The 14,482-nt window shown below is 48.1% G+C and overlaps 1 protein-coding gene across 6 annotated transcripts in view; it reads left to right on the plus strand.

The window, feature by feature from the left end:
• Nucleotides 1–14,482, plus strand: part of EPHX2 (epoxide hydrolase 2) — an 86,159-nt gene that overhangs the window by 21,108 nt on the left and 50,569 nt on the right. For 4 of the 6 annotated variants that reach the window (XM_032144138.2, XM_032144139.2, XM_058433576.1 and 1 more), the window contains exons 7-12: nucleotides 2,039–2,134; nucleotides 2,642–2,720; nucleotides 4,365–4,399; nucleotides 7,217–7,243; nucleotides 8,756–8,841; nucleotides 10,317–10,428. In XM_032144138.2, the coding sequence (XP_032000029.1) occupies nucleotides 2,039–2,134; nucleotides 2,642–2,720; nucleotides 4,365–4,399; nucleotides 7,217–7,243; nucleotides 8,756–8,841; nucleotides 10,317–10,428 (435 nt within the window). Of the gene's footprint in view, nucleotides 1–2,038; nucleotides 2,135–2,641; nucleotides 2,721–4,364; nucleotides 4,400–7,216; nucleotides 7,244–8,755; nucleotides 8,842–9,728; nucleotides 9,965–10,316; nucleotides 10,429–11,024; nucleotides 11,257–14,482 lie in introns of those variants that run through there. The other 2 variants (XM_058433578.1, XM_058433577.1) reach the window with 2 other exon arrangements.

Consider the following 14,482-nt stretch of genomic DNA (forward strand, 5'->3'; position numbering starts at 1 on the left):
ATGAGATGGGAAAGGACATGCGTTTGCTGGGCTACTCAGCTGAGTCAATACGAAGCTGTGAGCCTCAGTATCCACAGCTTCATAATGAGATGATAAAGCTCAAGAGTGAGCTGTTTAGTTGGCATCTGTGCTAGAACACAAGTGAACTAGGATCATTTTGATCAGACATAAGTGTGAAACATTTCTCAGTGTAAGGTAGATCAAATTTAATGTCAACTTTTGCCAAGTGCTGAAGGAAAGACTATGGAACAAACTTTGATAAACACTGTAGTCCATGAGAGGGTCTGCCAGATGCCCACCTAATGTTTTCTTGAGCAAAATAGCTTGTTGGGAATTATGAATGAAACTTCATGTGGGGCTGGGTGTGGTGGCTCATGCCTGTAATTACAGCATTTTGGGGGGCCAAGGCAGGAGGATCACTTAATGCCAGGAGTTCGAGACCAGCCTGGGTAACATAGTGAGACCCCCATCTCTAAAATTAGCTGGGGTGGTGATGCGCATCTGTGGTCCCAGCTACTGGGGAGACTGAGGTGGGAGGATTGCTAGAGCCCAGGAGTTTGAGGCTGCAGTGAGCTATGATCATACCCCTGCCCTCCAGCCTGGGCAACAAAGTGAGACCATGTCCCCCACACTGCCCAAAAAAGAAACTTCCAATGTGGGGCACAGCTTGGAGTCATCTAAGATACAGCCAAGTGGAATTGTTCCACATGAATTTCTATAATGTGACTCTGATTGTTCTCCTGCATTTCCTTTAGGATAGTGGAGATATGTAATTGGGGTAAGAACAGGGCACTTTGATTATTTGGTTCATTTGGCTGGACCCCACCATAATAGTCAAGGCTGCTTAGTGGCTGTAACAAACACCCTGTCCCTTTCAGTGGCTTCACACCAAGTGTATTTCTCGCCTACAGCACAGTGCAGTGCAGTGGACTCTGTCCACACAGCCATTCAAGCAACCAGGCTCCTTCTCTCTGCTGCCTCCACCTTCCTCAAGGCCCATGTCATTCAGGCAGAGATAGGCAAAGGGAGGGAGGCCACGCGCAGGAGGTTCTTGTGAGCCCGGGATACAGCACCTTTCCTCTGCTTGGGAGACAGCGGCCGGAGCTCACTTGTGCGGCCACACCAACTGTAGGACGGGGAGGTGCTCTGCGAGATGCTACCATGTGTCTGGAAGAAGATGGGAACACAGACTTTGTCAAGCCTTCACAGTCTCTGCCACACCCATAGCCCCCAAAAAGACTATGGGTGTGGCAAAGATTGAACAGATTTCGTATTTCAGAAGTAAACAGCTCTTAATGAAACACTCATGGTATTGAGACAGCCAGGTGGGAGGGGGTCCCCAGAGAAACTCCAAACAGCCTATGCACTGGGGTGGAGCCTCAGGAAGTTCTTGCCCTTTGCAGCAGGGAGGAGCCTGGCCCCTCCTCTTCCTGCGTGGAAACTGGGATTCCAACAGCGAGGCGGGAAGTGCTCTGGCAGGGAACTCTGGCCTTGCAGAGAGTCCCTGTTCCCCGCTTTTTTCCTTTTCACCTAATAAAACCCTGCTCTTTACTCACGCTTCAAACTGCGAGCCTATATTTTCATGACCTTGGGAACAAGGACCCCGTCTTTAGCTGAACTAAGGAAAAATCTTGCAACGATATTCTGCACGTGACCATGCATATTATGCTCTGCACAGTCTCAGCCCCATGTTTAATATACTGAAAACACATCACAACAGCACCAGAAACTGCGAGAGTATGGGGGCCTCGTAGAGAGGAAGGAGAAGTGTGTTGTTTTGTTGTATTTTGTTTTCCAACATCATAATCTTTGCAGAATTCTTAGGTTATGGTAAGAGCCACCTGTTTTTATTGAGTAGGTTGGCCAGAGCCTCTTCTCAGCCATTTTCATGTAACATTGGGGTCTTTCACTGAGAAATCTGGGTCATGCACAATCCAGCAATGGACGGAAATGGCCCTGGCATTCTGCAGACGCTGTGGGGCCTGGGTCCACTGGGCCTGGTGCTTGGTCACTGCCCGCTTCTCTTTCCCTTCCACAGCCTGGGGTCCGTCTGCATTTTGTGGAGCTGGGCTCCGGCCCTGCTGTGTGCCTCTGCCATGGATTTCCCGAGAGCTGGTATTCTTGGAGGTACCAGGTGAGGAAAGCTGGGGAAGATGCAACCGGTCAGGTTGAGGTCGGGGGAGTCTAGATGGTGTGGCCCGACGTGGACTGTCGTGAGGAAGCTGAAACCCGACAGTGGAGCATCGTCTCCAAAGTGTGACCAGGTTGGGGCAGGAGGGTGACTCCAGACCTCAGGGCTATGCTAGGCCATGAGGCACTTTTGCAGATTAGAAAAGGGCAGACTTCTTTAAGACACTCCATGCCCCCTGCTGGGAAGTCTCTGTAATGAGTATAGAAAGCTGCAAGAGCTTTGCCAGGGAAGATGCTGTCTTAGATGTGGCATTTCTCCCGTGCACAAGCCCCACCACTGTCCACAGCAGCCCTGTATAAATGGGCTCATCTCAGCCCCATGGCAAAGATACCGGGCAGTGCCCTGTGGCTCTTGGTTTGAGCCATTTACAGGAAGAAGGGGATGGAGGGAAGCAAAGAGGGAGTATCTGCCTAGGACTCCCATGCTGGAGTGTGCCTGTTTGTTTTCTAGATCCCTGCTCTGGCCCAGGCGGGTTACCGGGTCCTAGCTATGGACATGAAAGGCTATGGAGAGTCGTCTGCTCCTCCTGGTGGGTGCGCTGTCTTGCAGCTGTCTTGTGCTGGTCTTGCCTTCTACCTGCCTGAGCGCTCCATGCCTCGGTGCTTTCCCTGGTCCCAGATCGGAGTAGCCTTCCCCTTAAGAGAGTCTGACTTCACCTCTTTCCTCTCCTACAGTGCCCTGTGTCTCTGCACTTTGGGCCTCAGATGCCCCTGCCCCCCACACTCTGAATGAATACAGCAGCCCCAAAGGCTCATGCTCCAAGGGATCTCCCACTGACCATGGGGGATGGCGGACATAGAATGTACCATCCATCTCCAGAACATTCTTCATCTTGCAAAACTGAAAGGCTGTATTCAGTCCTCAGTTCTTCCTCTCCCCAGCCCCTGGCAACTCCCATTCTACTTTCTGTCTCTATGAATCTAACTCCTCTAAAGACCGCATATAAGTGGAATCATACAGTATTTGTGCTTTTGTGTCTGGCTTCTTTCACTTAGCATAATGTCCTGAAGTTTCCTCCATGTTATAGACGGCACCAAAATTTCACAATTTCCTTCCTCTTTTTTTTTTTTTTTTTTTTTTTTGAGGCGGAGTCTCACTCTGTCACCCAGGCTAGAGTGCAATGGCGTGATCTTAGCTCACTGCAACCTCTACCTCCTGGGTTCAAGTGATTCTCCTGCCTCAGCCTCCCTAGTAGCTGGGATTACACGTGTGCCACCACACTTGGCTAATTTTTGTATTTTTAGTAGAGACCCACTTTGCTGGGTACATTTATCTTTCAGTTCTTGTAACTTTTCATTAATTATTTCTTTGATAATTTTTTCTTGTATTTTCTCTATTTTTGTTGTTCTTTTTCTTTTTGCTTTCTGGAATTGCTATTGTTAAAATATTGTTATTGTTAAAATTGCTATTATTTTTTAAATCATACTACCCATTGATTTGGGTACTCATATGACCCAAAGTAATCTACAGATGCAGTGCAATCCCTGTCAAAATCTCAATGGCATTTTTAACAGAAATAGAGACAGCAATTCTACAGCTCTTATGGACCCACAAAAGACTGCAAGCAGTCAAAGCAACCTTCAGAAAGAATAACAAAGCTGGAGGCATTTGAAGCACACTTCCTGATTTCAAACTATATTATAAGTCTATAGTATGATACAAACAGTGTGATACAAACATAAAGACAGACGTACTTCAGTGGAACAGAATAGAAAGCCCAGCAGTTGATCCACATGTATGTGGTCAACTGATCTTTGACAAGGGTACCAGGAATACAGAGTGGAGAAAGGACACTCTCTTCAAACAAATGGTGGTGGGGAAACATGAATGAAATTGGACCTTTATCTTACACCACACACAAAAATCAACCCAAAATGGATGAAAGGCTTAGATGTATGACCTGAAACTGTACAGCTTCTAGAAGAAAACACAGGGGGAAAGTTTGACATTGGTCTTGGCAATGATTTCACAGATGGATATGACATCAAAAGCACAGGCAACAAAAGCAAAAGCAAACACTTGAGTCTACCTCAGTCTAAGGATTTAATAAGTTTTTGTGGGTTTTTGTTGTTGTTGTTTGGTTTTTGGTTTTCTTTGCAAAAGGGCCCTTTTGATATGTTGATATATTTTAAGTAACATGAATGAAATATGTTTCTTTTATTTTTAATTGCAGAAATAGAAGAATATTGCATGGAAGTGTTATGTAGGGTAAGAAGAATCTTGGGTAACATCTTCCCCATCCTGCGATTTTTGTTGCTATAAACCCGAAGCTGGGGTATCCATTCAAATTTTAGGGAAGCATCATTTCACAGCCTCTGGGTATAAATTCCTACTGAAAGTCGAACAGTATTTCCAAATGATAGCCAACATGTATGCAGCATTGACTGTGTGTCAGGTCTTCCTCCAAGCAACTGATAGAAGAGAAAACTGAGTCATGGGAAGTTAAAGGTAATTGCCTGAGGTCAGCAGCCGGTAGAGCCAGGTTGGAAGCCTGCAATACTGCATTCTATTGCCTCACCATCTAAAGCATTGAAAAAAGTCACTTTCTTCTGGTAAAGACATTGTTGGCCAGACCTAGGCCAGACCTGTGCAGACTGTGACCAGCATGGAGTTCCTGCTCTGAGACAGGTGTAAGCACCATCCTGGAGAGGGGCCCCTCACTTCAGTGCTGGCAGGGGAGGCCGAGGCCAACGTGAGGAGAGACTGGGTCCCAAACCTCCACGCAGCTCAGGAGCAAAAGCAAAAGCTGGGGGAGCCCAGGGGAGGAAACAGCCCCCAGGTTGGCTGGGGAACTAGTAATGCTGCTGGTGACACTAGGATTACAAAAGCCTCCATCTCTGTCACAGCCCTGTGGGGGCTCCTCCCCCTCATGTGTGCCCCCCAGCTTCATGCACTGGCTTTGGCATCTCAGAAGCAATCATGGGTAAAAGTTCCATTTCCAGGCAGGGCTGCTCCTCCTTCCTCAGTTTTCCAGTCTTTGCCTCTTGCACTCTGCTGCTCCTGATCCCAAGTGTCTCCCCCAAAGTCGTACCAAGGTCTCACCAATGACCCCAGGAGCCCCTATCCTGCTGTTGTCCTCTAACCTGGACCTTGCTTATTTCCATCAAAATCCATTCTTGAGACAGGGACATTGGGTCACTTAGGAGAACTGGTCTCTTGAAGAAAGTCCTTTTACCAAAAGCAAACAAGATGGTGCTCCCATCCTACTGTTCCACCTTTGAAAAATCACGAGTACATCCACAGCTAGGTATTTACCCAAGAAAATCAATGACATATGTCCACAAAAATACCCAGATACAAATGTTCACAGCAGCATTATTCCTAACAGCCAAAAATGGAGACAACCCACATGTCCATCAGCTGATGGATGGATAAATAAAATGTGGTCCATCCCTACAGTGGGACACTGTTCAGCTATACAGAGGAATGACGTGCTGGTGCAAGCTTCAGTGGGAATGAACCCTCAAAAGACAATGCTCAGCAAAAGAAGCCAGTTTCTGTGTCAGGACAGTGGGTGGTGGGGGCAGGAATGCATCATCCCCAGGGTGGAATGAGCCTCTCACTGCTCCCCTGCAGCAGCACGAGGGCAAGCTCTACAGGGCAGCTGTCTTCCATCCCCCTCCAGGGAAGAGCCCAGGCTTGCTGTCTTACAATGGTGATGGGATAGTTAGGGATATGTATTGGCGTACACTGAATAACTCACTGTGCGTGTTTGGAGTCAGCTTGGTTCCTGAGAGGATGCTGGGAAGGGAAGGGTGATGTCATGAAGACTGATGAATGATGGACGGCTGCACTGCTCAGCCTGGCTACTGTAACAAAGCACCACAGACTAGGCACTTCAATGATAGACGTTTATTTTCTCACAGTTTTGGAGGCTGGAAGTCTAAGATCAAAGTCTCGGCCTCCCCTGCCAGCACTGAAGTGAGGGGCCCCTCTCCAGGATGGTGCTTACACCTGTCTTAGAGCAGGAACTCCATGCTGGTCACAGTCTGCACAGGTCTGGCCTAGGTCTGACCAACAATGGCACAGTTGGTTCTCTGAGGCCTCTCCTGGGCTTGTAGATGCCACCTTCTTCCTATGTCCTCACATGCTTGTCCCTCTGTGTGTGTCTGTGTCCTAATCTCCACCTCTTCTGTTTTCTTTCTTTCTTTCTTTTTTTTTAATAAGCAACAGCATCTCCCTATGTTGCCCAGGTTGGTCTTCAACTTCTGGGCTCAAGGGATCCTCCTGCCTCGGCCTCCCAAAGTGCTAGGATTACAGGTGCGAGCCATTGCACCCAGCCTAATCTCTTCTTCTTTTTTTTATATTTTTATTTTCTTTATTTTTTTGAGATGGAGTCTTGCTCTGTTGCCCAGGCTAGAGTGCAGTGGTGCGATCTCAGCTCACCGCAACCTCCGCCTCCTGAGTTCAAGCGATTCTCCTGCCTTAGCCTCCTGAGTAGCTGGGATTACAGGCGCCTGCCACCGTGCCCAGCTAATTTTTGTTTTGTTTTGTTTTGGGTTTTTTTTTGAAATGGAGTTTCACTCTGTTACCAGGCTGGAGTGCAGTGGCATGATCTTGGCTCACTACAATCTCTGCCTCCCGGGTTCAAGCGATTCTCCTGCCTCAGTCTCCCACGTAGTTGGGACTATAGGCATGCGCCACCACGTCCAGCTAATTTTTATATTTTTAGTAGAGATGGGGTTTCACCATGTTGGCCAGGATGATCTTGATCTTTTGACCTCATGTTCTGCCCGCCTCGGCCTCCCAAAGTGCTGGGATTACAGCCTTGAGCGACTGTGCCTGGCCTAATCTCCTCTTCTTATCAGGACTCCCAGACCCATTGGATTAGGACCCACCCATATGGCCTCATTTTACCTTAATCACCTCCTTAAAGGCTATATCTTCACAAACAGTCCCATTCTGAGGCCCTGGGGGTAGGACTTCAACACAGCAGTTTTGAGGATGAGGCAGTTCAGCCCGTCATAAAGGCCGAGGCAGGCGGGTGCGGTTGCTGATTTTGCCTGTGTGTGTCTTCTTTCTTAGGAGATGGTAACCTTCCTGGATAAATTGGTAAGTCATTATTTTGAACTGATATCTTTGGAGAATTCCTTTGGGGCCTGGGTAATTAAAGAAAAGGCGTCAGCTTCGAGCAGAGGTCACGGGCAGGGAGGGCACATTTTTGGGGCAGTTTAGAGCAGAGTGGGCATGGGCAGGGAAAATCACAAAAACAAATGGCAAAGAGCAAGGATTGCTTGGAGAACAGGATGGAGATGAGCTCGTTTATTTGTCTTTTAATGAAGGGCAGGTTCCAGGGAATGGGACCAGGGAAGATAGCCTTGAGTATCAGGTAGAGAAGTTTGGAAAATAACCCATAGCCTAATATTTCTCAGCTCTTTAAACTTTCATCCCTTCTGACACTCCTAAAACCTCCTGCTTGCATTTGACATTGTCGTGAATGTCAAACCCAATGATACCAAATGAAAGCAAATCAGCAGTGGTGAGCTGAGAATGCGCTTTTGCAGAGTACACTTCCCACTCCCAAGACTGCATGGTATAACAGCCTCCCCTTCCCCCAAGTGAGGTCAGAGGGGCAGAATGGACGGAGGGGTCAGGCCCAGGCAGAACAGCAGCAGTGGAGGACAGAGAAGGACTATGGAGCTGTGGGACTTAGGGCCTCTTAATTGGATGTGGGAGTCAGAGAGGATCTAGGAGGCCAACCTCTGGTTCACCAGCAGGGCGCTGTGCCTGACATGGCAGGGAAGAGACCGTGAGAATATCATGGTCCCTGCCCTCCGCAGATTCCCAGTTTCCTGGGATTAGGTTTGGAACTTTTGTGTGTGATGGGGACAGGGAACAGGGCATAGCCCAGAGTAGCCACCCAGTCTTGACTCTGTACAGCCTTCTGTCTAGAAGCATGTCCCTTATTGTTAAGAGAGTGACTCTGGGGTTGCTGCCAGTGGGGTCAGTGTGGAGGGAGGTGCGGATAGGCTCTGCCATCTAGGTTTCACTTTGTGATGTTTGTATGATGAAACCACCTGACACATTTCTGAGAACGTGTCCCCCTTGTTAAGCGACACGTGGCTATAGCTGTTCCATAAAGGGGAGTTGACGTTGTCATTGTCAGTACCGGCAGCAGAGAGAGATTAAAGATGCTTTGGGCCTTTAATGGTTGTTTAAGGGAGGAGAGCTTCCATAAAAGTGGGGTTGTGGGGGGTAGAAGCATAATCATTTGATAAAAGACGCACATGGAACATGAAGAGGTAAGTTATACTTCTCTTAAGATAGAAGGGAGGAAAAAGGAGAAAAGAATGAAAGAAAATTTGATTTGAGAGAGGGTAGAGAGAGAGAAGGAACCCATGGTCTGTGGCCTCGGTCTCCTAAGCAGATGTAAAAGGCCGGCTATTTTTGTTAAGGGTCTGTGGCTGGTGGAGGGAGGAGAGACTTGAAGGGTGGGCATTTGGAGAGCTGCTGTGGGTCAGGGGAGGAGGCCCTGTTGTCAAGGGGCTGGCTGAGGGCTGAACCTCTCAGCACCCCATTCCAGAAGCCTCCCCACATTCGGCTTCCTTCTTTTTCCTTCTCTAGGGCCTCTCTCAAGCAGTGTTCATTGGCCATGACTGGGGAGGCATGCTGGTGTGGTACATGGCTCTCTTCTACCCCGAGAGAGTGAGGTAATTGGGCCTCGGGCAATAAAGATTTGGAGGAGGCTGGACTTGAACTCCTGTGAGAATTGTTCCTCAGATCTTTAAGCCCAGAAAACCTCTCAAAAACAAGTAGGTAATCTGGGAAGGTGATGTCTTCACTCTTTAGTGTCTGGTGACACATTAAAAAGAGGGCCTAGCTGGGCGTGGTGACTCATGCCTATAATCCCAGCACTTTGGGAGGCTGAGGCAGGTGGATCACCTGAGGTCAGGAGTTCGAGACCAGCCTGGCCAACATGGTGAAACCCCATTTCTACTAAAAATACAAAAATTAGCCGGGCATGGTGGCATGCGCCTATAATCCCAGCTACTCCAGAGGCTGAGGCAGGAAAATCGCTTGAACCCAGGAGGTGGAGGTTGCGTGAGCCAAGATTGTGCCATTGCCCTCCAGCCTGGGCGACAAGAGTGAAACTCTGTCTCAAAAAAAAAAAAAAAAAAAAGGGGAGGCGGAGCTTGCAGTTAGCCGAGATGGCCCACTGCACTCCAGCCTGAGCAACAGAGCGAGACTCCATCTCAAAATAAATAAATAAATACATAAATAAATAAATAAATATAAAAATAAAAAAAAGAAGGCCTAATGAGCTAATATGTTAGGAAGCGGCACCTGTTCCAATTACAGGCAGGGCCCTTCATGTCTAGGCTCCCCACTGCCTTTCTGTTGTTATTTTCCAGCATATCCCATTCCATGGCTGGCCTCTAGCCACGCAGACTCTGTGCTCCATTGAACACAGCCTCAAGCTTTGCCCCCTTCTAGAATTTGCTCAGGGTACCTTGTGTTGTTCCCCTCCCAGGCCTTGTTCCCCTCTCCAACTCTCCCCATTCTGAAAAGCCAAGTTCAAATGCTTCCTTTTCCACAGGGTCCTCCATGATGCCCAATTCAGGAATTCCTTATCTCCTTCCAACTCCCATGCTATTTTGTGCTATTCTATGGCTCATATCATAGTCATCTCGTAAGGTCATTGTGTGTTTTTCTATTTTTCCTTATTAAATTATAACGAGCTCCTTGAGGATAGAAACAATATTTTATTCATTTTACATTTTCTCTCCCCTAGTATATACCATAGAATTATGCTCAATCCAGAGGAGACACAATGAATGAAGGGAGGAAAAAAATGAATGCATATTTTAAAACTAGAGAGAGATTTGTGTCTCCATATTCTATTCAGGGTTGCTATAGTATGTGTAGTGTGTGTGTGTGTGTGTGTGTGTGTGTGTGTGCCTGTGTGTCTAAGGCAAGTTGGTGAGATATACTGCAGTTTAGTGGGAAAAAAACCACTGGACTAGGAATCAAAAATCCTGAGTTCTGATCCCATTCTCCCATTATATGACCTTGTGCATAGAATGTTCCCACTCTGAGCTTCAGTTTTGAACTGCAAAGTCCTTTCTGGCTCTTGCAAGACTGTCTTCTTACGGGGGCTATGTCTTGCTGCCTCTTATTTCTGTAGGGCGGTGGCCAGTTTGAATACTCCCTTCATACCGGCAAATCCCAACGTGTCCCCTTTGGAGAGTATCAAAGCCAACCCAGTATTTGATTACCAGCTCTACTTCCAACAACCAGTAAGTGTGGCACCAAGGGCAACAATGGGAGCATTAGTGTTTGCCTTTCCCCTTCCTGTCTCCTTCTTGTTTGCTTTATCACTGTCCCCTTTAATTTTATGTGGCATTAGTCAGAAACGATTTTACAAATGGGCACAGGTGAAACCGGCTGCCGTGCCCAGCTGGTCCTTCCCAGGCAATGGCACATTTCCGTGTGTGTTTGGGTGGTGAAGGGCCGGGGGATGTTGTACCCTGGGGGGATGGCTTCTCTGGTGTCTCTGCAATTGCAGAGTTTTGGGGCTCAGTGCTCAGGTAGAGCTGCCCCTTCTGGTTCTCTGGTTGAAAGGCTGGTGATTATGGCACCAGGATCTAAGAGTCTTGCAACAGGCCCCGTGTGTGCTCTGAAGAATCTGAGAAGTTTCTAAGTATCAATACACGTGCCACGAAGATGCCTTTCAAAGATGCCCCCAGATGTGGCTGATATGTGTATTGGGGCATCCCTGCCACTGTTAACTGGAATTCACTGAGAGCAGCATCAGGAGTCAACGTCACCTGGCCTGGTGCCCGCCTGCAACTGCCTTCTTCTGTGGGAGGCTTCTGCTATGCATCCACTTGGGGGCATTATCCAGAGAGAGTAAAAGATGTTTCCTGCACACTCCAGAGAGAGAGGAATGGAAGGAATTAATTAATCAGGAATGTGAGAGTGTCTCCCACGTTCCTCTCCCAGCTTCCACCTCTGCTCCTCTTAGGAGGGACCATTTCCAGCAAGACCACAACCATCCCGGTTTCGATTCAACGAGTAACTCTTCTCCAACAATTATTTTCATGGATGAGACAGCATCTGTGTGAAAGGAGCTTTGCGATTCAGGCAATAACTGGACTCATTCACCAAAAGCTCAGCGGCATTTTGAAGAGACCTCAACAGGTCGCATCCCACATCCTACGGGGAGGCCTGGGCGCTACTGTGCCACAGCCTGGTGTGTGGGAATCCATGAGCTTCCTTTGGCCTGAATGAAAGCACAAGGTCCTTCATTAGTGTGAGATAGTCTCGATGGTGAGACTATGGGTATGGTGTGTGGTGTAGAGGGCATATTATTTTGCTGGGGCTGCCATAACAAAGGCTAGGTAGCTCAACAGACTGGGCAGCTTCAACAACAGAAATTCACAGTCTTACAGTTTTAGAAGCTGGAAGTTCAAGATCAGGGTATTTGTAGAGTTGGTTTCTCTTGAGGCCTCTCTCCTTGGCTTGTGGGTAGTCCTCTTCTCCTTGTGTCCTCATATGGTATTTAGCCCACTAAAAAAAAATTTTTTTTGAGACAGGATCTCACTCTGTCACTCAGGCTGGAGTGCAGTGGTGTGATCATAGCTCACTGCAGCCTCGACCTCTCCAAGCCCAGGTGATCCTCCCATGTCAGCCTCCTGCGTAGCTGAGACTACAGGTGCATGCCCCCACACCTGGCTAACTTTTTGTGTGTGCATTTTTTATTTTCATTTTATTTTATTTGAGACGGAGTCTCCCTCTGTTGCCCAAGCTGGAGTACAGTGGCACAGTCTCAGCTCACTGCAACCTCCACCTCCTAGGTTCAAGCGATTCTCCTGCCTCAGCCTCTCAAGTAGCTGAGACTATGGTGCATGCCACCACGCCCGGCTAGTTTTTTGTTTTTGGTTGTTGTTGGTTGTTGTTGTTGTTGTTTTTGTATTTTCAGTAGAGATGGGGTTTCACCATATTGGCCAGACTGGTCTCGAATTCCTGACCTCGTGATCCACCTGCCTCGGCCTCCCAAAGTGCTGGGATTACAGGCGTGGATATATAGAGACAGGGTTTCACCATGTTAACCAGGCTGGTTTCAAACTCCTGGGCTCAGGTGATCCACATGCCTTGGCCTCCCAAAGCTCTAGGATTACAGGTGTGAGCTATTGCACATGGCCTAAAATATTTTTAATTTTGGTAAAATACATGTAATGTAAAATTGACCATGTTACGTATTTGTAAGTGTGCAGCTCTGTGGCATTAAGCACATGTACATCGTTGTGCAGCCATCACCACATCCACCTCCAGAACTTTTTCATCTTCCCAACTGAAGCCCTTCGCCCATTAAACACTAACTCCTCATCTCCCCTCCTCCCAGTGTCTGGCAGCCACCATTCTACTTTCTGTCTGTATGATTTTGACTCCTCTAGGAACCTCATAAAAGTGGAAGCATGCAGTATTTGTCCTTTTGTGACTAGTTTCTTTCACTTAGCATCATACCTTCAAGGTTCACCCATGTTGTAGCAGGGGCCAGAACTGTCTTCCTTTTTAAGGCTGAATACTATTCCATGGTGTGTATAGACCACATTCTCTTAATCCGGTCATCTGTCAATGGGTTACAGCTACAGCTGTTTTTGAGCTCTTATATGCCACGTGGTTCTAATCTTCACAGCAACACAAAGAATCCTCTCCTATCTTCTCAGCTGAGCAAACAGAGGCTCAGAGGGCTTAACCCCAACTGGCCCAAGACTAGGTACATGATTGGGTCAGGATATCGACCTAGGCTTGTTTGACTCCAAAGCCCATGCCTCCAGCTGTGCTGGAGGGGAGCTTGGGCTTTGTTCTGTGTGCTATGGGGAGTCAAGCAGAGAGAGGAGGGACAAATCGGGGTAAGCTCAAAATCCTGATCGCAAAAGTGACCTTAGGAGAAAGACGCTTAGTAATTACAGCCCTTGTCAAGGCACAGTTTTTCGTTTCAAAGGTTGTTAACAGTTATTGTGGAAAAATCATACCTCTATTCTGTTGTAGCAGCTGGGTTTAAAATCTGCAGTGAGAGTTTTGGGGACGGTTTTGTTCTTAAGAACAAAACGCCTTGGCAGGGAAATGTTAGATATTCAAATTAGTGATCTGGCCACAGGAAGATACCCAGCAACCAGGTTGGGCTGCATCCAGCCACTGGAACCACTCAATAGGCACAGAGCTGGGACTGGGGGAGAAAGCACTCACAGGGGTTCCTGCCAGCCTGCCTGGTACCTACTCTCTAAGGAACAAGTAGGCAAAGGTACTTCCCATCTCTGGCCCTCAGTTTCCTCATCTGCAAAAGGTTGGTTTTGGGTGGTTTTCAAACAGGTAATAGCTTCCAACTTAAGCTGATTCCAGGTCAGCAAATAAAGCCATTAACATGGAGAACAGCTCTTGGATGCATAGTGGGTGCTGGGAGTTCCTCCTTCCTGCCACCTCCTAACCCGCTCCCTCCCTGGCCAGGAGGAGGCATTTCTGACATCTCCTCCTTCTCCCTAGGAGCACTGAGATTGTTCCAGACCCATGCAGCCTAAGGAAGACTCCTTCTGTGCTGTGGGTGCACCCGTCTCCCCCACTTATTTTTTTTATTATTATTATTTGAGACAGAGTCTCACTGTATCGCCCAGGCTGGAGTGCAGTGGCACAATCTCGGCTCACTGCAACCTCCAACTCCCAGGTTCAAGCAATTCTCCTGCCTCAGCCTCCCGAGTAGCTGGGATTACAGGCACCCACCACCATGCCTGGCTAATTTTTGCATTTTTAATAGAGACAGGGTTTCACCATGTTGGCCAGGCTGGTCTCGAACTCCTGACCTCAGGTGATCTGCCCTCCTGGGCTTCCCAAAGTGCTGGGTGAGCCACTGCGCCCAGCCCCATCTCTCCCACTTCTGGCTCATCTCTGCTGAGCACTGCAGGGTGAGGCTTAGATTAACTCCAAGTTTAGAGTCAGCTCCAATATAGCTCTTTGAACCCTTAGCCAGCGTGCTGAATCTTGGCCTGGGAATCTGCCAAGTCTGCTGGAAGCAAACAAGGCTTGCTTTTCTTTCCTTCTCGGAGAAGAGGTGACAGCTTTCCATGTGTAGAGTGAGAAAGCATGAAGACTAGGCAGCTCTGGCAGCGAAGGCCAGTGGAATCGGCTGGGTCATTTCAGCTGAGCTGTTCCATGTTTTAATTCTGAGGATTCCCAAAGTCCTCACTTGGCCTGGGGGATACTCACACCCCCTTATGCCCCCCCATACCAGAACGTACCTAGGATATCCTGTGAACCCTGCCCTCTCCCACCTCACGACACTGGTCCTCTTCA

This window comes from Hylobates moloch, unplaced genomic scaffold (genome assembly GCF_009828535.3).
Source record: "Hylobates moloch isolate HMO894 unplaced genomic scaffold, HMol_V3 SCAFFOLD_22, whole genome shotgun sequence".
Lineage (NCBI taxonomy): Eukaryota > Metazoa > Chordata > Mammalia > Primates > Hylobatidae > Hylobates > Hylobates moloch.